Source organism: Rattus norvegicus, chromosome 2 (assembly GCF_036323735.1).
Source record: "Rattus norvegicus strain BN/NHsdMcwi chromosome 2, GRCr8, whole genome shotgun sequence".
NCBI classification, from domain to species: domain Eukaryota; kingdom Metazoa; phylum Chordata; class Mammalia; order Rodentia; family Muridae; genus Rattus; species Rattus norvegicus.
The window spans coordinates 229,286,292-229,310,731 of record NC_086020.1 but is presented as its reverse complement, the minus strand read 5'-3'; the positions used below and the strand labels follow the sequence as shown (position 1 = coordinate 229,310,731).

The following is a 24,440-nucleotide window of genomic DNA, read 5'->3' as shown; positions in this document are numbered from 1 at the left end:
GGTAAGAAAAAAAAAGTAGGGAAGTTATTTGGCTTGTCTCGAAAGTGAAGGATGCCACTGATTAGCATTATTACTCTTCTCAAAACCATTGTATGATAACTGTAGCATGTGAGAAAACGACCCTCCCCATTATACACATAGAGACAAACTCTAGACAGTTCAGATCCCAGCAATAGCACGGCATTGGAGTCTAGGGAAGCAATGCCATAAAGAGAGTAGGGAGCTCAGACTGTTTGGAACTTCGATTTGCAGTGAGGTTCAAGCAAGCTAGAAAGCAAGTACAACTCTGTGACAAGTCTCACTTTGCCCTTCCCAAATACCAAATCCCCGGCTGCACACTTCTGCACACTTTCCCTAGTGTGCTCACAGCCTGGCCGCAGATGTGCTTGTCACAACACTGTCATTGGTGGACCCACACATGCGAACATCAGTTAGCTCATGGGCCAAGGTCCTGCAAATCCAGTTCTAGCGTGGCCCCCCCGGGAAAAGCCAGCCTATGTATTTGCTGCTGGTTTCACACAGTGTATGAGATGGCGGGGTGACCATCGTATCTCTGTGGAGAACAGCAGCTCTCCTAAGGCGGGAGTTCAGAATTAAGGGGGTTGCACTTGCGGCTGTGTTTTGTAGCTGGCGGAGCACTGGCAATCTATCAGGAAGCACCTAGAACCTGAGAACCTGTCCAACGCCGAGGCCGTCCAGAGCTTCCTGGCCTTCATTCAGCACCTCCGCACTTCGAGGAGAGAAGAGATCCTTCAGATTCTGAAGGCAGAGAAGAAAGAAGTTCTGTAAGCCACATTGCTATTTGGGGCCATCTGTCAGGAAAGTTTCACGCTGCCATTGTCTTTTAATTTATTTTTGAAGATATATTTGCTTTCCGTGAATGAACTCTTCGCTGCCTGTATGTATGTGCACCATGCATATCTGTTGCCCTTAGAGATCAGTGCAGGGAGTTGGATCCCCTGGAGTCAGGTGGTTGTGAACTGCTGTATGGGTGCTGGGAAACAAACGAGGTTCTTCTGCAAGAGTGGCAGTGCCCTAAGCCACTGGGCCATCTCTCCAACCCGGTTAGTTTTTTTATTAAGTAAGAAGGACCCAGAAGAAGCTTTCAGTCTTCTGTCCTACTTCTAAACCAGTGCAACTGTTGGCCTGCGTTTTCTAACAGCTGTAACTTAATGCTCACTTGGCCAGAGATGTACCAGCAAGCTTTACACTGATTCTCACGACTATTGTTTTGTGCCCATGAGTCCAAGTTAGTACAGGCTTGAGTTTATCATGCTCTGAGATGCGGGGCTGCCTTCCTTCCGTGGGATTCTGTTCTCAAGCTATTAATCAACTTGTTTGATGGATTTTGAGACAAGGTTTTACTCTGTAGCCCATGCCATCCTAAAACTTATTATGTAGCTCAGCCTGGCCTTGAACCTGGGTTGATCTTCCCGTCTCAGCTTTCTTAGGGACTGGGATTATAGGAGTGGGCCCCTGTGAGCATGAGCTCAGTCTGTAATATTTACATTCCTATGTTCTGTATGTGTGAACAATTAGTCAAAATTTTATCATACCCAGACTCAACTAGCCAAAGACGTGTTTTCATGACCATGTTTTAACTACACATTTTTCATGAGAGACAATAACATATTTATTGTGAATAAAACATAACTATATAATTGTGTCTTTTATTTTTAAAGGGCAAAAACTTCCCCCTTATAATATGAACTTAAAATAGTTTTCATTCTCTATCAATAATGAACGGTGCTCTAGTTAAATTAGGCATTTGAGAAATGTATATATGAGTAAAGCTAATTAGAGAAAATTCACCTTGAGACTTTGGGCAATATGTATTATTATCCCACATAAAATATTTAGAGCCTGATTTATGATATTTACATAATTTTAACTTACAAATCTTAGAGTGTATTTTGCTTGGGCTAGTATAGTGCAATGGTTTGTATGTTTCAAGACAAGAGAAGGGAAGGAGAAATTTGAGCAGAATAAAGTGGTTTTTGGGAATGTATTATTTATGATTTCTGTCCAAAGGGAAAGATGTACTTCTTTAGGAAGTTCAGATTGACAAAAAGCTGTGAGCGGTGGGGCTGCGTAGCACTTTCCTAAGCGCCGTAAGCATTGCTATCCGTCTGTCTCACAGCCCTCAGCTGGTGGACGCCGTCACCTCTGCTCAGACTCCAGCCTCACTGGAAGCCATCCTGGACTTTTTGGATTTCAAAAGCGACAGCAGTATCATTCTCCAGGAAAGGTTCCTCTATGCATGTGGATTTGCCTCCCATCCTGATGAAGAACTCCTGCAAGCCCTCCTTGTAAGTCTGGGACACTGGGAAAATGGTGACCATGGGCTGCTAGAGTAAAAATGATAAACGAAACGTCTTAAATGGAAGCTGGTATTAAAAGTGGATCCAGTCAGAGTTGAGGCCAAAGGAGAGAGTCCTCCTGGCATTCACATTGCCAGCCTCTTTTCTGTGCATTAGCCAGCACAGTCAACCTTCTCACTTGGGGGCTCTGAGGGTCTAGTGACCAGCATGACCTACACTTTATGACAACTTGAAGATTGCAGCCACCTACCTTATCATGTGGCAAAGGACGAACAAAACAGGAGACTTAACAGTTTGTACGATGCTTCGATAAGCGGTTAGGATTACTTTGACATCAAAAATATTCATGCTATTTTTACATACACACTGATACCTCTGGTTCATATAAAGAATATTACAGACTTTTGGGGATCCTAGATGAAACTGAATAATCAAATCCTGAAGGGTACACAGAAAGGGGGTAAGATCACTTGGGATCGGTCAGTCTAGCAATCCATGCAAAACTAGACAACACATTTCTAAGTGTCTCAAAAATAAGATTCTGAGTTTATTGTCTAGAAACACAAAGTCATCCCCCAGATGTTGGTTCCTTTATTAGCTGAGAAGTGTCCCTTTGGAAAGCTGTAGTGTCCTGGTGACCTAGTTGACCTCTTTTTGGCCACAGAGCAAGTTCAAAGGTTCCTTTGCAAGCAACGACATCAGAGAGTCGGTTATGATCATCATTGGAGCCCTAGTCAGGAAGCTGTGTCAGAATGAAGGCTGCAAGCTCAAGGTAAGTGCCACAGACTCGTACCCACTGTGTCCAGATTGTGCACGCACAGTGTAGCCATACAGCCAGCATGGCCATTCCCTAGTCTCCAACTCCGCAATCATTCTCTGTCCACACTTTACAGTTGAGCTGCTCATTGGTATTCTTCTTAACTTCTGTCTCTCACTGTAGCTCCCCACAGTGATGAGTCTTTGTTTCTCAACACCAGATGTTTAAAGGATGCTTCCTTCTCCATGTCTCGAAGTCTCAGATCTTCTCAAGTTTAAATATTTAGCTACTTTGGACCTAATTCTTATAGAGGAGTTAGTAAGGGATCCACGTTTATTCTTCTGTATGCGAATGCACATTTACTCAACAGCCATGATTGAAGACACCGCCTTTTCCCCATTGCTTGTCCTTCGCCTTTTTGTAGAAAATTCTTTGACCATTGCTCTGTGGGCTTATTCATCCCAGGCTGATTACACAGGCTGTTGTTTCTACAAATTTATGCAAACACCATACCCTTTTTTATGACTACAACTTTGTATTGTATTTTAAAAGTGTGATGCCTCTAGCTTTAATATTTGATCTTTCTCAGTTGATTTGACCATTTGGTCCCTGAAGAATGTCATTGATATGCTTATGTGCCTTACATTGAGTCTGTAGGTGTCCTTGGGTCATATACACATTTAATGCTATTAATTCTTCTAACCTATAAATATAGGAGATCCTTTTATTTATTGGCGGACCTGTTTCTATCACTATTTTCTACGTTCAGTAGACAGTGTCTCGTGTCCTGGCTTATAATACTCATAAGTGTTTTTTGATGCTATTATAAAAAGGCTTTTTGGATACTACATTTTTAATGTTTAGAAATACTGCTGATTTTGTTGGTTGACACTGTTGTTCTGCAACTTTACCAAGTCTATTTATCAGTTCCAATAGTGAGATAGTGGAGTCGTAGACTTTCCCCTGTCTAACTCTACTTGGCAATGAAACAGGGGAACCCACATATATCTTTTCCTACTTGAGGGTTTTTATTTCTATTTCTGGCGAGGACTTTTATAATAATGGGGAAGAGTGGTGCCTACTAAGTGTCCTTGTCTTGTTCCTGCTCATGGAGAGTCCTTCAGCATTTCACTGTGCAGTGTGTTAGTTATGAGTTCACCACCTACGGCTTTCATCATGGGAGACACTCTTTCTACACCCAATTTGCTGAGCATTATCAGAATAGGACGTTTAGTCCGCCATCCCTTCTTCATCTGTTGACACGGCCGTATTATTTTGACCTTCACTCTGCTTCAGCCACCTTTGTTGATTTGCCTTTGCAAAACCATGGCTGAATTCATCACAGGGTTGAATCTCAATCATGCAGAATGCATAGGTTGGTGTTTATTTTATGTGTAGGAGTGCTTGGCCTGCATGCGTGTAATTGCACTGTATTTGTTCCTGGTACCAGTGAACAGCAGGGAGGGTATCTGATACCCTGGAACTGGAGCTACCAATGGTTGCCAGCTGCCACTTGGGTTTGGAAACCGAAACAGTGTCCTCTTCGAGAGCGTCATGTGCTTTTAACTGCTGAGCCATTTTCTCCTTCTCCCGGCTGATGTCGCTTGGTTGAGAAGTTTCAAGTCCATGTTCAGCAGTAAAATTTGTTCCTAGTCTTCTGATAATGTCTGTGGCTCTGGTGTCTTTGTGCAGTGGTAGTAGCAGTATTCCCTTCCCTTCAGTTGTTTGGGAGAGTTTGAGAATGGTTTGGTAGAGGCATTTTTTTGAAAGCGATGCCTTCTGGCTGACAGTCTTTCCTTCACAGGAGACTTAACTACCCAGTCAGCTTGTTCATTACTTGGGCGTTCACACCACTGAATTTTCATCCTGTAATCTTGTTTGCACTCAACATTTTAAGTAGCTGGGCGGCTGCTCTAAGCTGTGCTGTCTTCTGTGCGCCCCTTGCTCCTCACGGCTTGCCCTGGGGACCTTTTGTGTCTCCTCAGCAATTATCTCTCATCTTTCATTTCTGATTTCACCTACTTGAGTCTTCTATCTTCGTTTCTTATTTTGGCACAGGGTCTGTTAATTTTTTTTTATGTTTTTTAAAACTCACAATTTTGTCTTTAAAGCAATTTTCATCAAAATTTTTTTGCATTATTTTCTATTTCATTTATTTCTTGTCTGGCTTTTGTTATTTTCTTCCTTATGCTAATTTTGAGCTTAGTTTGCTCTTAACGGTTATTTGAAATATAATACGCTATGTATTGGAGATGCCTTTGGATGTCATCAATTATTGCTATAAGTTTTATTCTTAGGGCGGTTTTTACTGCAACCATAAAGTATGTTGTATTTCCTTTTTTACTTAACTAAAAATGTATTTTAAGTTCTTTTAGCCAAGTTACTCACGAGAAAATTGTTCAATGTGCACATATTTGTTACTTTTCCTTGGTTTTTTTTTTTCCCTGTTATTTGATTTCTAGTTTCACATAACTGTGGCTGAAAAATATTTTATGTGGATTCAGTCTCCTTAAATCTGTTAAAACTTGTAGTGTGTCAGATATAACACAGCACAACTTTAATCACAGCACTCAGGAGGCAGAGGAACATAGATCTCTGTGAGTTTGAGGACTACATAGTGAGCTCTAGGCCAGCTAAGGCTACCTAATGAGACCCTGTCTCAAAAAGGCCCCCAATCAACAACAAAACACCGAAAGGTATAATTTCACCTAATACACAATGTCTGAGAAAGAAAAATCTACTTCGTGGGAATAGGATGTGACAGTCAGTGGATGACTTGGGTGTGTTTGCCTCAAGAGGAGTTCAAGTCCAGCGTTTCCTCATTTGGTCTAAACGGCCTGTGAAGTCCTATGTGTCTCTTGAGCTACAATCTTTCTTCTTTCAGATTTCTTAATGCATATTTGATATGTGAGGATGCTCTCTTGTTGTTGCTGTTGTTGTTGTGTATAGTTCTTACTGTCTTCCTGATAATTCAACCCTTTACCACAATCAAATGAGCTTCTCTGTCTCTGTTGAGTGGTGTGTATAGAATAATTCTTGTCCTTAGACCTTTATGAGGTGCTACCACTTCCTCCTTGACTGGACCCTTTTCTGTGATGAATGCAGTGTTCATAGGTGAGCTTTGCTGATATGAATTTACTTGCTGTTGCTCACCTACAACTTTGTATCTTAGTCTTATTTGTTGAAAGCTTCTTTGCTGGCCTGAGTAGCCTATCAAATCTCTCACCTGTTCCATTAAAAAAAAATCACATAACTTGCTTCATAAACATAACGAAACACAGCAAACCCAAGTGGGTTAAATCTAGTAATATCCATCTAAAAGCCTTTTGCTACTTTACAAGATTAAAGTGCCAAATCTGTGCAGCTCCTTTTCTCCCCTTTGTTATTACGAGCTCACGTTCACTCATACTTTTCTTCTGCTATTTCCTCCGGTCCCTACTGTCTTCTGCTACAGAAAAACATGACTGTGTCACCTTTGCTTCTCAATGCTTGTTATTACAGACAATATGGAGGATCACCACTGACACCAAATGGTTTCATAGGGGTAGCCTACAGAGAGAATGTACGATAAACAAGCAAGAAAAGCAGGGACGTTGAAAATGATTGTCAGTCACGATAGAAATTAAACGTAGTATTACATCTAAGACACCCAAGAATGACAAATCCCTACATTTCCAATTTCAACCATTATTAAGCAGCTGATTTATTTGATCAATTTCTGCCTTAAATATTATGGCCAAGGTAAAACCGATATATAAAATTCTCAGGTATCATTATTTAGTGAATGCTGACTTTTATACTAGACACATCAACCCTTTACTATAAAGATGCACAGAACATCATTCCAAATGTTCTCAAAGAATTCCTTGTCCGTTTATCAAATACAAAGATGCCAGTATAGTGGTTCCCTGTACATATGTGGATTCTCCTCTTGAGATTTAACCAGCCATGGGTTGAAAATAGCGAGCGGAAGCAGATGTTCATGACGATGTATTCAGCACAGCATAGCCATTTGCACAGAGTCACCTTATTATTGAGGGCAACAACGACTCCTGAGATGACTCAAGTAAGCAGGGTGGTGCATATAAAGAAGCAAATGCTGTCTTATTTTATCTAAGGGTCCCAAGCACTCATGAAGCATGGTATCGCCAGGAGGTCCAGGAGATTATCCCCATGAACGCTGCAGTATTAGATCATAAACAATTGGCTCTGGGGATCTGGAACCACAGTTGTCTTTTGTTCAGAGTGCTGAGGAAGTTTTCTCCACACGTAACAACTGAGCTTAATCCGGAATCGCCCTTATGCACTGAGAGTGTGTTAAAGGCTGTCCGTTACTAACCGTGCTCTGCTTTTCTAGATCTCGTAAGCGTACATTTGTGAGGACTCCATACCTTAACAAGTTTTACGTGGCAACCAAAGCAAAGCTTCCTAGAAGTTGATGTTGTTTCCCTGTGTGAGTGTTGTAGTTGGGCATTTGTCTGAGGGGTGTGGTGTTTTAGGCAGTGGTTGAAGCTAAGAAGCTAATCCTGGGAGGACTTGAAAAACCAGAGAAGAAAGAGGACACCACGATGTACCTGCTGGCTCTGAAGAACGCCCTGCTTCCTGAAGGCATCCCGCTCCTTTTGAAGTACGCTGAGGCTGGGGAAGGGCCCGTCAGTCACCTGGCTACCACTGTTCTCCAGAGATACGATGCCTCCTTCATCACAGACGAGGTAAGCAACTTGACTGTCTGCAACATTAGCAGGAGGAGGGAGGGAAAAACCAAGTCATTCTGGCTCTGTCTGTCTGTCTATCTATCTATCTATCTATCTATCTATCTATCTATCTATCTATCTATCTATCTATCTATTTTGTTGTTGTTTTCCCATAACAGTCTCTCTCTTTTGCCTAGAAATAATCCTTCATTTGTATTTATGGTTAATCTCAATTGGCCCTACATTTTGAGCAGCTATGTCCTGTATCCCCAAGCATTTTCTTATTTTAAGAGACAAATTCCAGCAGCTGGCCAGGTGGCTCAGCTGGTGAGAGCACGATGCTGAGAAACAGATTCTCTCTGGAAACGGCTTTGCTTTTGTACGTCTCAGAATGTCGTTAGGGTTTTCAGTGGGTATGTCAGAAGTATGCAGCCTCACCTGCGCACGCATCATTTTCTGGAAGCCCCCTACATCGTGATTTTGTTAGAGGTGGTCGTGTTTCGATATGAGCTTTCCACAAGAGTGCTTGTCACTCAGGATGCCATCTGCAGGTCGCAACTGAGTGTCCCTCTACCAGAAGGCAGTGGGCTGGGAAGCACGAGGTGTAGGCTTTTAAGAAAGATCAACCTAGCTATATGTTCTCGGGGTCCTTTCCCAGCTGCTTGTTCTTGGGTGGGATATGTAACTCCTACAGGTCTGAGAGCAAAGGCAAGATGTAAGGAGATAGGGAAAAGCAAAGGGCAAGAACTGAAGAATATGGCATGGTATACATCAAGATTCAAGGGAGGAGTTGTAATCCCTTTTAGACAACGATTCTTGAAGGAACTAGTGTAGCCCAGTGAAACCTGTGTTGAGTCCTCCTAAGGGCAACTCTTCTAGGACCCAATTATGCTGTACCAGACCCCACCTCTCAAGTGTGCAACCCTCTTAACACCACCATACAGATGACTGCATCTAATTTTGGAGGGACACATTCAGACCATAGACTGGTGCGGAATGTTGATATGGGGGGCAGGGATTGTTCAGAAGTTGGGTTGAAGATATTTGGAAACTGTTTTGACCTTTATGATGAACCTAAATCTACCACTAGAAACTAGCATGCTAAATTTTCTTTTAAATAAGAGAGGAAAGGAATCTGAGGTACTTTACTGTAAGAAAATATCAGTTCATAGTGCCTCACCCCCAACAAAAGGCCCATTGCCACATCAGCAGCCTTAGAAGTTTCTATCAGGTGATGCACACGCATCATGGCACACATGAAGAGTTCAGAGGGCGACCTTTTGAAGCCAGTTCTTTCCTTCCACCATGTGGGTCCAAAGAGTGGAACTCATACACATCATCAAGGTTGGCCACAGACCCACCTTACTGTCCCTCCAATAGCAATTTTAAAACTCCGTGGTTGTGCTAAACTTAAAACATCTCCTAACAGGTGAAGAAGACCTTGAACAGGATATACCATCAGAATCGTAAGGTTCATGAAAAGACTGTACGCACAACGGCTGCTGCTGTCATCTTAAAGAACAACCCCTCCTACATGGATGTGAAGAACATTCTGCTGTCTATTGGGGAACTTCCTAAAGAAATGAACAAATACATGCTCACCATCGTGCAAGACATCCTGCATTTCGAAATGCCTGCAAGGTACCATGCATTCCACAGGCCTCTTTTTATGCAAGCCTATCTGTGTATTGATATGGTGCCACATAGCTAATAACCATGATCTGGTCAGTACACTGGGCAATGTTACATGCACCTAACGAGTGCCAACTTTCCCCAAAGAAACTCTTTAGTGAGTTGGATAAAACAGCTTTCTTTTCACTGATTGAGATTGGGAGCTCTGGGTAGGGCTGCCTCTCTGGGTATCCGCTCAGTATGGTAAATATATATATATACATATATATACATATATATATATATATATATATATATATATATATATATATATCACCAAATGTTAGTAAAGTTTCACAGTCTAATTGCATTTTCAACAGGACTATTTTTGTAAGTAGCACAATGAGACAAAGAAACTTAGCTTTTCAAATGTGAGGACTTTCTGGAGACTTTTATCACAATCCCCCTGAATTTGCCACTTGAGTTGCAAATCTTAGTCACCGCCCAGTTTAGGAAGAGCCAGGCTCTGAAGAGCTTCACTGGCTGACTTCCTGTGCTCAGTCATTCTCCCTAAACTCACTTTATCACATCTCCCAAAAGCCGCCTTCCACATTCACTCTGAATGTCACCCACTCTTTTTTTTATTAGATATATTTCTTTACTTACATTTCAAATGTTATTCCCCTTCCTGGTTTCCTGTTCATAAGCCCCCATTCCCTCCCCTCCCCTTCCCCCATGCAGGTATTTCCCAGATACATCCCCTTTATTCCCCACCCCCATATTCCCCTGCACTGGGGGTCCAACCTTGGCAGGACTATAGGGCATCTCTCCCGCAAGGGAGGAGCGGGACAGTCAGAACAGAGGAGTCAGGAGCAGAAAGGAATCCAGGATGCTCTTGCCCACATGGATCAGATTCTTCTGTTTCTTCTATTGTTACTCAGGACCTCCTTGGAGGAGGCCCAGGTGTGGACCATGCCTCTGCTTTGCGAACCTAGTTTTCTGGGGACAGGAAAGAGGAGGGAGTGGGACAGAAAGCAGCCTGAGAAATGTGAAGAAGCCATTGTAAACATTGACATCACTTTCTCAGAAACAAAACCCTTAGAGCAGGCAGGGAAATTAAGGTCTACCTTGCTTGGTATGTATCTCTTTCCAGTGTAGGGGTGTTTTGTTTGTTTTTGTTTTGTTTCCTGGCAAGTGACAGCAGATTCCACTGACTGTCTATGATGTCAGGGAGCTCACTGCCACCAAACGAATCTGTGACCCAAGTTCAGGACTTCATTATTGTGTCTTCCTGTTTACAATGTGCCTTCTCATTGGCTCTGGGTTTGCCTCTGGAACGAAGCAGAACGTGTCTGAAGTTCATCCACAGAAAACCCTTGAATATTTGAGAACATGATCTTTTCTCTTCTAAGCTTAAAATCCAGTGACCTGGTGATATTGACGGATAGGGAGATTATTAATAAAGAGCCATTCCTACCTTGCAAAATGCTCCTGCCTCCGAGCTAGCCTGGCTCACTCTGGTTGATTAGTTGGGGGCTTCGGTGTGTTGTAGTTGTACGGATCAGTGTGGGATGATGAGAAGTGGGAAGCTCTCAATGCTAATTCCATAAACACGACACAGGGGTGCAGGAGGAGCTAAAGCTTCAGAGGAGAGAATCCTCCTCCTGTGGGCTCTATTGAGCTTTTTCTGTGGCAGAAAATACACAGATAGCAATCCTAGAAGTCTCTGGTTTTGTATCGTTTGCCAAGGGTGATTTTAGAAGGGAAAGAAAAAGTAAAAAAAAAAAAATGTACGCAGCAGCCTCCTGTTTGGCACAGCTTTCTTAATGTATAGACTATTTAAGTCCAACCGTGATGAGTCAAATTGAGTTTTCTGCTCCTAAAGCTGAAGGTATCTCGTGGCCGGGTATCCTTATGGTCTGTCCTTTTGACATGGAACTACCCGTCAGCTATTTGAGCAATGAAGGGGAGAGCCCCCATCTTGCCACCGATGCCCAGCCAGCACTTCCTTGGGTCTCATGATGGCATGAGGACTTTTCTTCTTCAGCACTGGGATTTGGTTGTGTTCCCAACTTGACCTGGGAGGCAGACGTGACCGTGAATGAAAAGGCCTCTCTTCTGTGTTGCAGCAAAATGATCCGTCGGGTTCTCAAGGAGATGATTGTTCACAATTATGACCGTTTCTCCAAGAGTGGATCCTCTTCTGCCTACACTGGCTACGTAGAACGTAGGTGACACCCCCCCCCAGGAGCTGCCCCTCCCGCCCCCTTTCATCGTTGCTGGAACTGTGACTGAGTCCCGTGGTCCTTTTGTCATTAGGCAGTCCCCACGCGGCGTCCACCTACAGCCTTGATATCCTCTACTCTGGGTCTGGCATTCTGAGGAGAAGTAACCTGAACATCTTCCAGTACATCGGAAAGGCGGAGCTGCATGGCAGCCAGGTACCTCATGGCCATGGCTTACTAATGAAAGGAAATTGTCTGAGGGAAAATGTCATGTACTGAAGGTAGCTTTACAGAATACATTTTATATCTTACAAATTAGTTTGTAAGTTAATGGTGGTATATATATGTATATATATGTGTGTATATATATGTGTGTGTATATATATATATATATATATATTGTAATACACACAAAAAGAGACAGATAGACAAACAAACTTAAAGCTGCACCAGAAGTTGCCAGTTAGACTTTCATTCAGGAATACATTACTTAGATATCCCTAAGTGTTTAATTTTATGTTGTGTTTGCCTTTTGGCTTATCTCTACCAAGACTGATTGCCCCTATAAGAAACTTCGATGTACAAAATCTTACAATGTACAGCTCTTGAGGAATTAGTTTATACTTCCCCAATACTGCCAAGAAAGAGAAGAATCAAGTATTAGCAGTTGAGAACTGATTGAATTTTAGTCCTAAATTAAGCAATGATTTATCTTTACTGTGAACCATGATGTCACTTTAGCTCTATGAATAACAGATTATAACCTTCTAATTGAAGTTATCCAAGCCTCAACGATGATCTGTCATTATGGAAACCTGGGGGCTCATCAATATGAACTCCTCATCCTGTTCAATAGCACCATGGTCAGATCCCATACCTGCCGTGCCAAGGCATTGCCACCTGCTGTCTCGTGTGTCTCAGAAATGCCAAGCACACAGTGGTTAGAGCCTGTCTATGAGGGATGGACAATAAGCCAAACTCCTTACAGGCTAGTCATGTCATCTGGGTGTGAGCTTTCTCGTAGTGTGGCCTCATTCTTGTGGTGAGGGATGCAAGTTTGACATGGAGGAGCATGAGTGTGCCCTCTTGGAACAGCTGATGGGTGGAGTGTCCGTGCCCCTCCATCTCCTGTCAGAGGCTCATGAAGACGGCAAGTCTGTTGCTTGAGGCAGCTTGGGGAAAGTAAGCTCTCCAAGAGAATGCCTGTGGTCTTTGTAGTCACACAGCAAGGATTCAAGCCATTTCTGCCACATACTAGCTAAGTGAATAATATTCACCTGTCCTCACCTCATCTACTAAATGAATAAAACCTTCCATACATCCGAAGGTAGTTGTGAAGCGTAGACAGGGAAAATTAATCTCCATTGTGTTAGACACAGAAGTTTCGTTCTTACCCTTGCCTAGTTGCAGAAGACACTTGAAGTTTTGTTCCTGAAAAGGTCTCTCTGTAGCTCAGAGACCTCTCCATCACCCGTGGAGCTGGTGGGGAGCTGAGGCTATCAACCTTGTGTCCTTTTCTCCCTAGGTGGTCATTGAAGCCCAAGGGCTGGAAGGCTTAATTGCAGCCACTCCAGATGAGGGAGAGGAGAACCTTGACTCGTATGCTGGTATGTCAGCCATCCTGTTTGATGTTCAGCTTAGACCTGTCACGTTCTTTAACGGATACAGTGATTTGATGTCCAAAATGCTGTCGGCGTCCGGCGACCCTGTCAGTGTGGTGAAAGGACTTATTCTGCTAATAGACCATTCTCAGGTAATTCTCTACCTCCCTCAGCCTGCAAGAACTTACTGAGTTCCAGTGTGTGTGTGTGTGTGTGTGTGTGTGTGTGTGTGTGTGTGTGTGTGTGTGTGTCTACATGTTTGTGCACAGTAAGCACATCTATGAATGACTAGATCATGTAGAAGCCAGCCATCAACCTTGGAAGCCTTCCACAATTGCTTTCCAGCTTATTTTTTGAGACAGTCTCTCACTGACTCTAAATCATGCTCAGTTAAGCTATGATAGCCAGACAGCAAGTCCCAGGGATTCTCCTGTCTCTGACCCTCAGCACTGGGATTACAGGTGTACACTACTGAGCCTTGATTTTAGGTGAGTGATGGGGACGGAAGTCAGGCCTTCTGCTTGTGTGGCCGACGCTTTACCCAATTGAGCCTCTCCCCCGGCTCAGCAGACAAAGTCTAAACATGTCTAGAAAATACGAGTTAAAGCACCAGGGATTCTGGGGCTCACTCCCGTGTCGTTGGTCCTCTTGCTATGGCTGCCCTTTCCCCTTTGATTGGTGAGTGCCGTTTGCTTTCTCTGTGATCAGCTGCTTGGTAGAGAATGCCTGCGATAGGACAGAACATAGCTGATTTTACTTGCAAACACGGTTTTCCCTGCACTGGGGGACAGAGTTGTGGGGGTATCTTATCTTTTTACCCTGAATGCAGGTGCTGAAGTAGCTGGCATCATTTGTGATGACAATGATTATGAAAATCAATGGGGTGCATTGCTTTGATGACATCCAACTAGTGAGCCCCTGAGCCCCTGCTGACACCAGCCCTTGTTCCCCGGGCATAGAGAAGCTGTCTCATCCATAGGGAACACAAGTACTTTTATTTCCTTGACTTTGTTCTTCAGGGTTTTTTCAGAGCTCCTTGGTGCTAAGTCTTATAATAGTTCTTCTTATGTGGAACCGTGTCTATGTCTAAGATACTGTGGGCTTTAGATGACTTGTCCAGTTGGATTTTTCTGAGAGACAGAGAGGGTTCGTCTCTCCGAAGAGCCCTGGAGAGTGAGTGCTTGATGCTTACTTTTTTTCTTTGGTGCTTTGATGCACATCCTGTCTTAGCAGGGTGATATTAAAACTGGAAGGTTCCTAGGTAGCATCTTATGGGGCACTGGTAGGTACACTAATTCATATTTATTGTATTGAAGCACCACATGGAGATTTACTTTAAGATGTACGCACTGTGGGACTGGCTTCTTTGGGGCTGAGGTGACATCATAGCTGGCCGCCAGAGCTTGAGGTTGGCTTTTACGGCTTCCTTGCTGTGATCTTGGGAGGAAAGCTACTGTGTAGCTTCGAGCCATGAATTTCTGCTACAAAGCGAGGTGGTTACGACAGACACGAATATTGTGTCAGCTGTATGGCCCTTCACCAAGTGATGTGAAGATTCTGGTTTTTTAGGCTCCTGGTTACGAAGTCATGGGTTTTAAGAGCTGGGGGAACCTTTGATAGTGCATTTTGTTAGAATGCACCCCAAAACCTCAATGGCTGAAATGAAATATCATCGTGTCTTGATCTTTATTGCTCCTTACATAAGTTCAAGGTAGCCACAGATTGCAAAAATGATTTGACAGCTTGGCTTTTATGGCACAGTAAGTATTTGGAAGTAGAGAGTCAGGCGTTAACACAGAAATCTTTAGAGATCAGAACCTGCACTTTAGCTCTGCCTGCCTACTGTGACTCTTTTTTGTTTGTTTGTTTGTTTGTTTGTTTGTTTAAATACTGTGTAGCATTGGCTGGCCTGAAAATCAGGTTTAAAGACATGCACAACCACGCCCAATTTTCCTGTGACTGTTCTTTAAATTTAATTTTAATTGGATATTTTATGTATTTACATTTCAATTGTCATCCCGTTTCTCCCCTCTCCCATACCCCTCCCCGTGCCTCTATGAGGGTGCTCCCCCACCCACCCACTCTTGCCTCGATGCCCTGGCCTTCCCCTACACTGGGGCATCCAGCCTTCACAGGACCAAGCCCTTTCTTCCCATTGATGCCCGACAAGGCCATCCTCTGCTATATATGAGGCTGGAGCCATGGGTCCCTCCATATATATCTTTGGTTGGTGGTTTATTCCCTGGGAGCTCTGGGGGAGGAGGGCTGGTTGGTTGATATTGTTGTTCTTCCTGTGGGGTTGCAAACCCCATGACTTTTAATCTCACACTTGTCACTTTGTGACTATGTGATGGCCACTCCCTTTCTGGCACGGAAAACCCACCCCGTCTGTTCCCAAAAAGGAAAAGGGGATGGATGAAGAGTTGGGTGCCCATCCAGAGGGGCTAGTAGAAAGCTACTGGGCAAAATCCAAAATGGCGGCACATAGCTCTCTCTAGCTGCAAGGCAGGTGGAATTTTGCAGCTTTGCACTGGGTATATGTCTTCATTAGGGATTTATTCCCATGAGGAGACACCATGAACATGACATCTCCTACAAAGGAAAGCATTTAATTGGGGCTGGATTATAGTTTCAGAGGTTTAATCCATTATTATCATGGAAAAGCATGGTGGCATGCAGACAGACATAGTAATGGAGAAGGAGCTGAGAGTTCCATGTCTTGACCCTACCCCCAGGCAGCAGGAAATAACAGTGACCCACATCCTCCTACAATGCCACTCCCCATGAGCCCATGGGGGCCATTTTCTTTCAAACCACCACAGTGTAGGTGCACTCCGAAGGAAAACGTGTTTCTCTTCCTGTGAATGAAGAGGAGGAGAAAAACCAGAGGTGCGACAACAACCAGAGGTGCTGGTGATGCAGAGAACTTATAGGCTACAGCTTGTTAATCCCTGATTTAAATTTTCTTATGTGATTTTTCTGTTCATTAAGGTAAGGCACGCTGGGCAAGGTGTGGTCAAAGAGAGATCACCCCTACAATTTTAACCATAACCAGTGTCTGTAAGTGTCAGGCTGAAGTATTTGGCAGATTTGAGATCATTTTATAAGTAACTGAGGCTCTTGTCTCTGCAGAACACTCCAGTGATGCTGTCCTAGCTTGAGAAGTGCATACCACTCCAGGTCAAGTACTGACATTGAGGGAAATACTGGCAGCTGGCAGCCAGTCACAGCTGCCAGGGCAGATAGAATTACCCAGTCTCTCTCTCTCTCTCTCTCTCTCTCTCTCTCTCTCTCTCTCTCTCTCTCTCTCTCCCTTTCCCTCTCCCCTCCCCCTCCCTTTCCCTCTCCCCTCCCCCTTCCCCTCCCCCTCCCATTTGTGTGCATGTACACATGCGTGTGCATACATGCATGTGTGTCTTTCTATGTGTCTGACTATCTGTCTCTCATTAGAATTGTATTACATTTCAGAGACAGATGTCTGAAAAAGAAGAGCCTCTTTAGCTAGGAAATAATGTACTTTCTTAGAAGTAGCAGGAGGAGCTGCCAAATGTCAGTGTCTATTCTACAAGAAACAGTTTTCAGGTCACAGTCAAAGAGCAAAGAAATCACACCCATCACAAACACAAAGTTCTGACACCTTCTTCACGAAGTCCATTGATAAAACATTAAATCAATGGTTATTCTGGGCCAATTGAGGATTTAGGCTCATGCACCGTCTTCATTGCAGTATCCCTCAGAATGGACATGCAGACTGTGAGACAAAGAGTGGTGACTGTGTGACAGCTGTGACAGCAGCTGAAAAGCCCCAACCTTAGACACGGTCTGGCTCTAAGTGCAGCTGGTGAGCCATAGTTTTCCTATCAGTGAAGAATACCTCCGATGTAGATCAGCCTGTTTAAACAACCTGTCCTGTGTAAGGCTTTGGACGTACTGCGTTTCAACCTCTGTTCGTTCCACTTATTACAGTGCACTGTATGGCTTAGTCCCCTCCACAGAGGCAGGGTGGTGAGTGTGGGTGGGTTGGTTTGTCCTCATGAGTGGATCCAGTACAATTCACTGTGACTTCTTCCCTGGTCCCTTTGTGGGTTAGAAAAGGAATCATCTGAGGGAGACAACATGTTTCTCCAAACCAACTGCAGTGAACAAGGTCTCCTCACACAAGGCCCTTTGTCTGATAACTGTGAAATGCTCTGTCTTGTGGCTTGGATGCTTTCACATTCAGATGATGTATGGCCAGTGGGAAGGTGGAGATCTACATGCTAGGGTCCTACTGGACTAGATGGATTAACAGGGCTATGTGTTTCAAACCAAGCAAACAAAAGATTATGCAAAAAAAAGAAGATATATTTCTGGGGCAGGACGCATTAAGAGATACTTGGCAACAGACATGGATGTGGAGTTCAGCAGACCTCTGATGTCTCCCCTGTTTTTCACAGGTATAAGTACACACTTGGGCATGACCGCTGTGCACTTAACAGGAGAGGTTGTGTTTTTTTACATTAGTTATGAAGCATGACATAGCCCCTGTATCCAATGGCAACCACATTTTTGTCCTAGAGTAGGTATAGCTTTAAGCATCCTTAGGGATGTTGCCATGTGTCCCAGCCTGGCACTGAGCACCCCCTGCCTGCTCTTATGAGGGGTGATCTTCAGAATGAAAGCATTTCCATATCAAGGTCAAACTTTCTTAGTTCACTTCGGTATAAACCAGTTCTCTGAGTTTTCTGACCATGTTTGGCTCTCTTATTTGTTTCAAATTCAGAGAGAAGAGCACAATCCTTTCTAAAAGGTGCAGTCATGGCATTTGGCGAATGCCATGCTGGTGAATGCATGGCTTTTTGGGTCTCCTCATGGCAGCTACAAAAGAAGTTAGTTATGCTCTTAGCTGCCAGGAACTCTTGACATCTTTGGAGGAATACCAGAATGAAGGGTACAGAGCTGTCTTTCCGGAATCACTGTTACTATTAGCACTGCTCCGGACCATCAGATTTCAGTCTCACCTCTTCAGCCAGCACCACCATGACCACTTAATTAATGTAAATGGGAACTCTGATAGGCAAAGTCTAAACACAGGCAAACAACACTAAGTGGTGTGCTTCAGACAACAGGAAACCAGGCAGGAGGGTCCCTGTGCCTTTGGGAAATGCAGTGGGGATTGTGCTTGGCTTGACCAAAGTGTGGATGTCATTTCAGATGTCAAACAGCAGGGCGCAGAAGCCTTGTTCAATTGCCTTCCTCTCCTTTTCTAGCTTGACTTAGGCAGCTCCTGGAGCTCGAATCCTACTCTGGGAATTTTCATCCTGCCTTTTTTTGTTTGTTTGTTTGTTTGTTTGTTTGTTTGTTTGTTTGCCAGAAGATGCAGTTGTCTGTGTTTGCCTCAACATACAATTAGCAAAGTGCTTAAGGACTCAAACAGATCATTTTGTCCAATCTTCATGTTTCCAGAAAAGCCAGGGCTAGGTTTCTGATGGAAATACCTTCATCTCCTTGGTCCACTGGTTCTCAAATTTAATTGTGTCAGAATCACATGAAGGCATAGTAGAAGCAGATTGCCGGGCCCCGCCCTCAGTGTTTCTAAATCAGAAGTTGTATTTTGAAACTGTTCCCAGATAGTGCTGACTCCCTGCCTAAAGCCACTCACTGAAAACGAATGGTCCCTCCCAAAGAGAGGCAGTGATCGAAGGAAAACAGCCTTCTCAACTGATGCTCTATTCCTCTACTTTTTTAATTGATTTATTTAGCAAATCAGCAATGCCTTCTTTCAGTGACCAATATTGGGATGCTATGTTTTTAAGCCTTCTTCACTGGGGGTAGAGTTTGATGGCAGAACACTAACTTAGTAGGTGAGAGAGAGGTCATGGGCTTGCACAGAAACAAATTTACAAAGTCCTCTAGCAGAGGACTGTAGATCAGGAAGCCATGTGTGTCTCTCTCTGAAAGATGTGTTGACTAATTTGTGCTTTTATTGTATTTTTTGCTTCTAGGATATTCAGCTGCAATCTGGACTAAAGGCCAATATGGACATCCAGGGTGGTCTAGCCATTGACATTTCTGGTTCAATGGAATTCAGTCTGTGGTACCGCGAGTCTAAAACCCGAGTGAAAAATCGGTAAGCACAATGCAACAACAACAACAACAACAATAGCAACAAAGCAGGAATATGTCTTGGTTGCTGTTTAACCTTCAGACTGTTCCAAATCTGTGCTCGTAATGTTCGTAAGCCATGGACCAGAATCAACTGTGGGAACTCATTACATTAATAGAATCTTAGAAACAGGTCAGTGTGAACAGAGCTGAGCACTGAGATGAGCACTGAGATGAGCACTGAGATGAGGAGTACTGAGGTAGGAGCACTAGATGAGGAGGACTGAGATGAGCATAGAAATGAGCACTGAGATGAGCCCTGAGGTGAGGAGCACTGAGGTGAGGAGCACTGAGGTGAGGAACACTGAGGTAAGGAGCAAGGAGATGAGCACGGAGGCTCTTCCTGCTTTTGAAGACATCCTCCTTTCCTATTTCACTTTAGCAGTTGACAGTTGTCTTAGTTGGGGTTTCTAAGGGTTTATTGCATCTTTCAGGGAAGCTGGGGAAAGAACGCACAGCAGGAGTGGATATAGAGGGCACTGAGAGGCGCTGCTCACTGGCTTGCTCAGCCTCCTTTTCTTTCTAGCACCCAGGAGCACGAGCCTGGGGTGGCAGCACCTGCAATGAGCCAATGAGCTAACCTACATTAACTGCTAATTTAAAAAATGCCCTACAGGTATGCCTGCAGCCTGATTTTGTGGAGTGATTTCCTCCATTGAAAGTCCCTCTTCTCAAATACTTGAACTTGGGTTGATATTGAGCTAGCCAGCAAAATTAATCCCTCGTCAAACTGATGCACAAACATATTGCTGTTAAACCATAACCTTTCCTTTCTCATTTATCCCCAAGATTTCATATTAACATTACAACATAAAGCATAAAAGTTTAAGCCTTTCTCTGTTATTAGCATTAATCTCTCTTTATTTGCTAATTCTACTGGGTTATAATAAAATGATAATGCCATTTTCAACCAAGTTAAAACTTTTCATTGTGGATACCCATTGTCCATAACATACATTCACATGGGTATATTTTGCTTGGTGAGCTCATTGCCCCTCCCCCCTCCATTCCTCCAGTGTCCATGTTGTAACTATTCTGTCTTCTATCTCATTTGCTTGTTCATTTGCTTAAATAATAGCCCTTAGATGTTTGCATGAGTAGAAGACAGCGGAAGATCTGGTAAAGTACTAAAGGCTACCGTGCGCATCTCAAACTACCTGTGTCCTGTTCAATACTGAGAGCAATAGCAGCAAAATTCTTTTATAATTTCCCAGACAAAAATTAGCATTCCTCTTTTTAAGATACAAAAGCATGGGCATGCAAATCTGATCTCACCCGTGAACACAATTTCCTACGGTTTAGCTAGAGGTTACAGTTGCTTAAAAAAAGCCAAACTGGAACTAAATTTTTTTTAAACTTCTTCATTGTCAACCAAGGCATGTCTCCTAGTCATCCAACCTGTCTGTCTGGTTTTCTAAGTGATCACTGCTAAACCCATCCTATCTGTGTATACATATCCCACCATAGGAATGGCTCTTTGACATACAGCACTCTTTCATGTATCTTGGCAACCACATACATGCCTCTAGCAAACCCTGGGAGAAAGTAGTGACATGGAATTGAAATAGCTAACAAAGACAATAACAACAAAATTCTCATAAATGACAGGCATCTTCTCCATGTGCTCATACTTCCTTCTAAGAAAATGTGGATGTTTCTGGGACTGAGAAAGGACTAGGTTCCAGGCATGTTTCACCTTGGTGTTTTGGGATGCACATTCCAAACAATTTGTAGGTGATATACACTTAGCTCCCATGTCAAGAATTCAAAGCAAGAGAAGCCCATGGAAAGAGCAACTCTTCTCTGGCTAATCTCTGGCAACACTGTGTCCTGCTTTCAACAAAGCTTTATGTGTACTGGGGTCACACCTTCATTCTTAGGTATTTCCTTACGGTGCCATGAATGGAGATTTGCTGAAGTTCTGTTAGCCCTCCTGCTGAGTTCAACGTGACAGTAAGAGATGCTCGTTAAAATTGCAGGGTGGCTGTGGTAATAACCAGCGACATCACAGTGGACTCGTCTTTTGTGAAAGCTGGTCTGGAAAGCAGAGCAGAGACAGAGGCTGGCCTGGAGTTCATCTCCACAGTGCAGTTCTCCCAGTACCCGTTCTTGGTCTGCATGCAGATGGACAAAGCCGAGGCTCCACTCAGGTAAGACGAATACTCGCACGAGGTCCAGAGTCTCTCCTTACCTCATCAAGAGCTTGCATTCACTCCTCAACGTTCAGTGCGAGACTTAAAAGAGGACAGGGGAAACCAAGTAGGCAGGCAGTTATCCTTAAAGAAGAGAATGACAGATTCAAAGAAAACTTGGTTTCTAAGGTACCAAGGATCCATTTGTTTGATATGGGATTAAGTCATGTTTAATCTAGAAATAAGTTTTTAGGGAAAAAGAGGGATTCAGTTTACTCTAGGAGTTACCACCTAGTTTCAGAAAAGAAAAAACAAAAACAAAAACAAAAAAATCCACATGTGTCTTTGCTGCTGTCTGGTATATTCTCGATTGCTTCCTGGACAGAATACATCTGGTCACCTATTTCCTATAGCCCAAGGGAATCCACAGTTATTTGTACAACAGCAACTTGACCTTGTTTAAATTTGGGCTCAATCTTGAGAATTTGGCATTCTGAATTTTTTTTTTTTAAAAGTATGAGAAAGCCGAGGTCCTTAAAAACCTACTACACAATTGTCTATATATCAGAACAGCCTCTCTTCCATTCTGGGCTGAGCTCTCGTGTCTTTGGGTCTTGTTGCTGCCCTTTGCAGCAGACCTAGCCTGTCGGGCAAGCATGATTTGAGTCTAGAAAACCCCCAACTCCTCCACAGTAGTTAGGAAGATTTTCATGGACAGCATCTAAGCATAAACTGTAATTTGTACACTCGAACTAGCAAGTCACCATTTACATCACCTTTTGGGATAAGGCCAAAGTTGAGTACCTTATTCTACTAGTACTTCATGATCCATATTTTTAAAATGCAGCAATGATTTAATTACAGTACCAGGGTTTTACATTTTCCTGGCACAAATAATAATGGCTTATGTTCAGAACTTTTGGTGTACACTGATATTAACTTATGTTTTTGTCTGGAGTAATTCTCCATAAATACATGCAGTGGCCACAAGCTCAGCCACGTGGTTAGCTAAACTGCTTGGCCATTTTGCTCTGACCCTATGCTGGGTATATTTCCCTCCCAACCTTCAACCCTGTTTAACTCAGTGCTTTGAGTGCCCTGGAGGTGGGAGGCAGGAAGGCCTGTAAGGCTTAGCAGCCTCCTAGGATTTTAGTCCTTCTTTCCAGAACAAAGCAAGGTAGGATTCCCAAACTCCATCCAGTCACAATGTACTTATTAGTATCAGAAGAAACGAGACCCCTTAAAAGAATAGTACCTACACTCCTCGTCCAACAGAGCTTTCCGAGCAGGGCAGAAGCAGGGACCAGCGTGGAGGGGCTTAACTGTGTGTAACTCTGCCCTTCCTCTTCTTGCTACACAGGCAATTTGAGACAAAGTATGAAAGGCTATCCACAGGGAGGGGCTATGTCTCTCGGAGAAGAAAAGAGAGCCTAGTGCCCGGATGTGAACTCCCGCTCCATCAAGAGAACTCTGAGATGTGCAACGTGGTATTCCCGCCTCAGCCAGAGAGCGGCAACTCCGGTGGTGGATGGTTTTGATTCCCCTGGGTCCATTTCCTCGAGAACGAAATGCTTTGACGTGCCTAATCCTTGCTCTCCGGGAGCACAGTGTTTACATATTTACCTGTATTTAAGATGTTTTTAAAGAGCAATGGAGAACTTCAGTTGATTAAAGTCGAGCCTAGTCAGGAGATGACCCACAGTGTCCCTCTGAGTCACCGTACGACGCTTACAGCAACATGCCTACTTCTTACACTTTGCAAAAGTCCTAACAAGTACAGTGAGTCTAGTTTTGCGCCGAGAAACTAGTATTCGTATAAAAACAAAGGCAAAAACAAAGAAACAACAAACAGAACCAAAACCCACACCATAAAAGCTTAGGCAAATGTGAATTTGATTCAACCACCCTTCAGTGAAAGTGAACCCGTGACAGAACCCCAAGCTTGCTTTCTATAAAACACATTTCCTGAGAAGGGCAGGGTGGATGGAACCAAGCAAACTATTTCCCTTTTGTTGTTGTTTTGTTTGTTCTTCTTCTCTTTCTTTACTTTCTTTTTCTTCTGGCGTAGCTGGGAAGGTTCCAAGAAAGGACAGAGATAAGACTTAAGAGAATTGTGTTAGTTAATCTCAAGAATTAATATTTATGTTTTCTGATAGTTTTATAAGCATGGAGGTAAGAGACAGAATTAAAACACACTGTGACACGTCTCTGCTGGCCTCACAGTGAGGCCACTTGGAAATTATTCACCCTTTTAAAAAAAATGGAATTATCATATGGGAATAAAATAATTGAGTCTTAGAGCAGCCATTAAATTTTTCTCTGGATGTGTTGTTTTGATACCGTAATGTGATACATTGTTCTTTGTGGGGGACCCCCTTGTAGCTATCATTTTCTCTATGCATCGGTTGCTGGGTGGTAGGAACTCCATCTATTTGATTGCAATTTATGCAACATCCAGTAACAATTGGGATAATTGTTGTTCAAGAAAATGATGGATGTGTATTCCAAAACTATGAAATTAAACAAAGACCATGTTTATGTGTATGAATTAAAAGGCCACACCAAGCATTTAAACATATTTATTAATAGAGCAGATGTGTTTATTATAATGTCCACCCCCCCCATCAATGTCAGGTGCTTGTTTGACCACAGATGGGAGTTTAGAACGGAAGTGGAAACACGTAAATGCAAGTTTAACTGAAGTAGAAAATAAATTGTGATGATGAAAAATAAAGACGTGTAATTTACTGAGTTCCTCTGGTCTTGTGTTACTTCAAATCCATGGTCCTTGGACCCATGGGATGCACTGCACTAAGCCCTGTAGCAAGCCGAGCACACAGTCTCTAGGTGGCTAGTCCGCTCTCTGAGGGAGATGGGCCAATCCTTCAGGACCTGGCGGGTTGCAAACAACACAACTCGAGTTTCCAACAAAGCGACAAAGATCAGCGCGTTTGT

At 43.3% G+C, this 24,440-nt stretch overlaps 1 protein-coding gene across 1 annotated transcript in view; it reads left to right on the top strand.

The window, feature by feature from the left end:
- Positions 1 to 24,231, top strand: part of Mttp (microsomal triglyceride transfer protein) — a 41,150-nt gene extending 16,919 nt beyond the window's left edge. Inside the window, exons 8-18 of the mRNA NM_001107727.1 lie at positions 628 to 785; positions 2,141 to 2,309; positions 2,986 to 3,093; positions 7,578 to 7,790; positions 9,202 to 9,413; positions 11,513 to 11,610; positions 11,703 to 11,824; positions 13,134 to 13,361; positions 19,194 to 19,318; positions 21,333 to 21,503; positions 22,846 to 24,231. Of these exons, the coding sequence (NP_001101197.1) occupies positions 628 to 785; positions 2,141 to 2,309; positions 2,986 to 3,093; positions 7,578 to 7,790; positions 9,202 to 9,413; positions 11,513 to 11,610; positions 11,703 to 11,824; positions 13,134 to 13,361; positions 19,194 to 19,318; positions 21,333 to 21,503; positions 22,846 to 23,023 (1,782 nt within the window). The 3' untranslated portion in view covers positions 23,024 to 24,231. The remainder of the gene's footprint in view (positions 1 to 627; positions 786 to 2,140; positions 2,310 to 2,985; positions 3,094 to 7,577; positions 7,791 to 9,201; positions 9,414 to 11,512; positions 11,611 to 11,702; positions 11,825 to 13,133; positions 13,362 to 19,193; positions 19,319 to 21,332; positions 21,504 to 22,845) is intronic.
- The last annotated feature ends 209 nt before the right edge of the window (positions 24,232 to 24,440 follow it).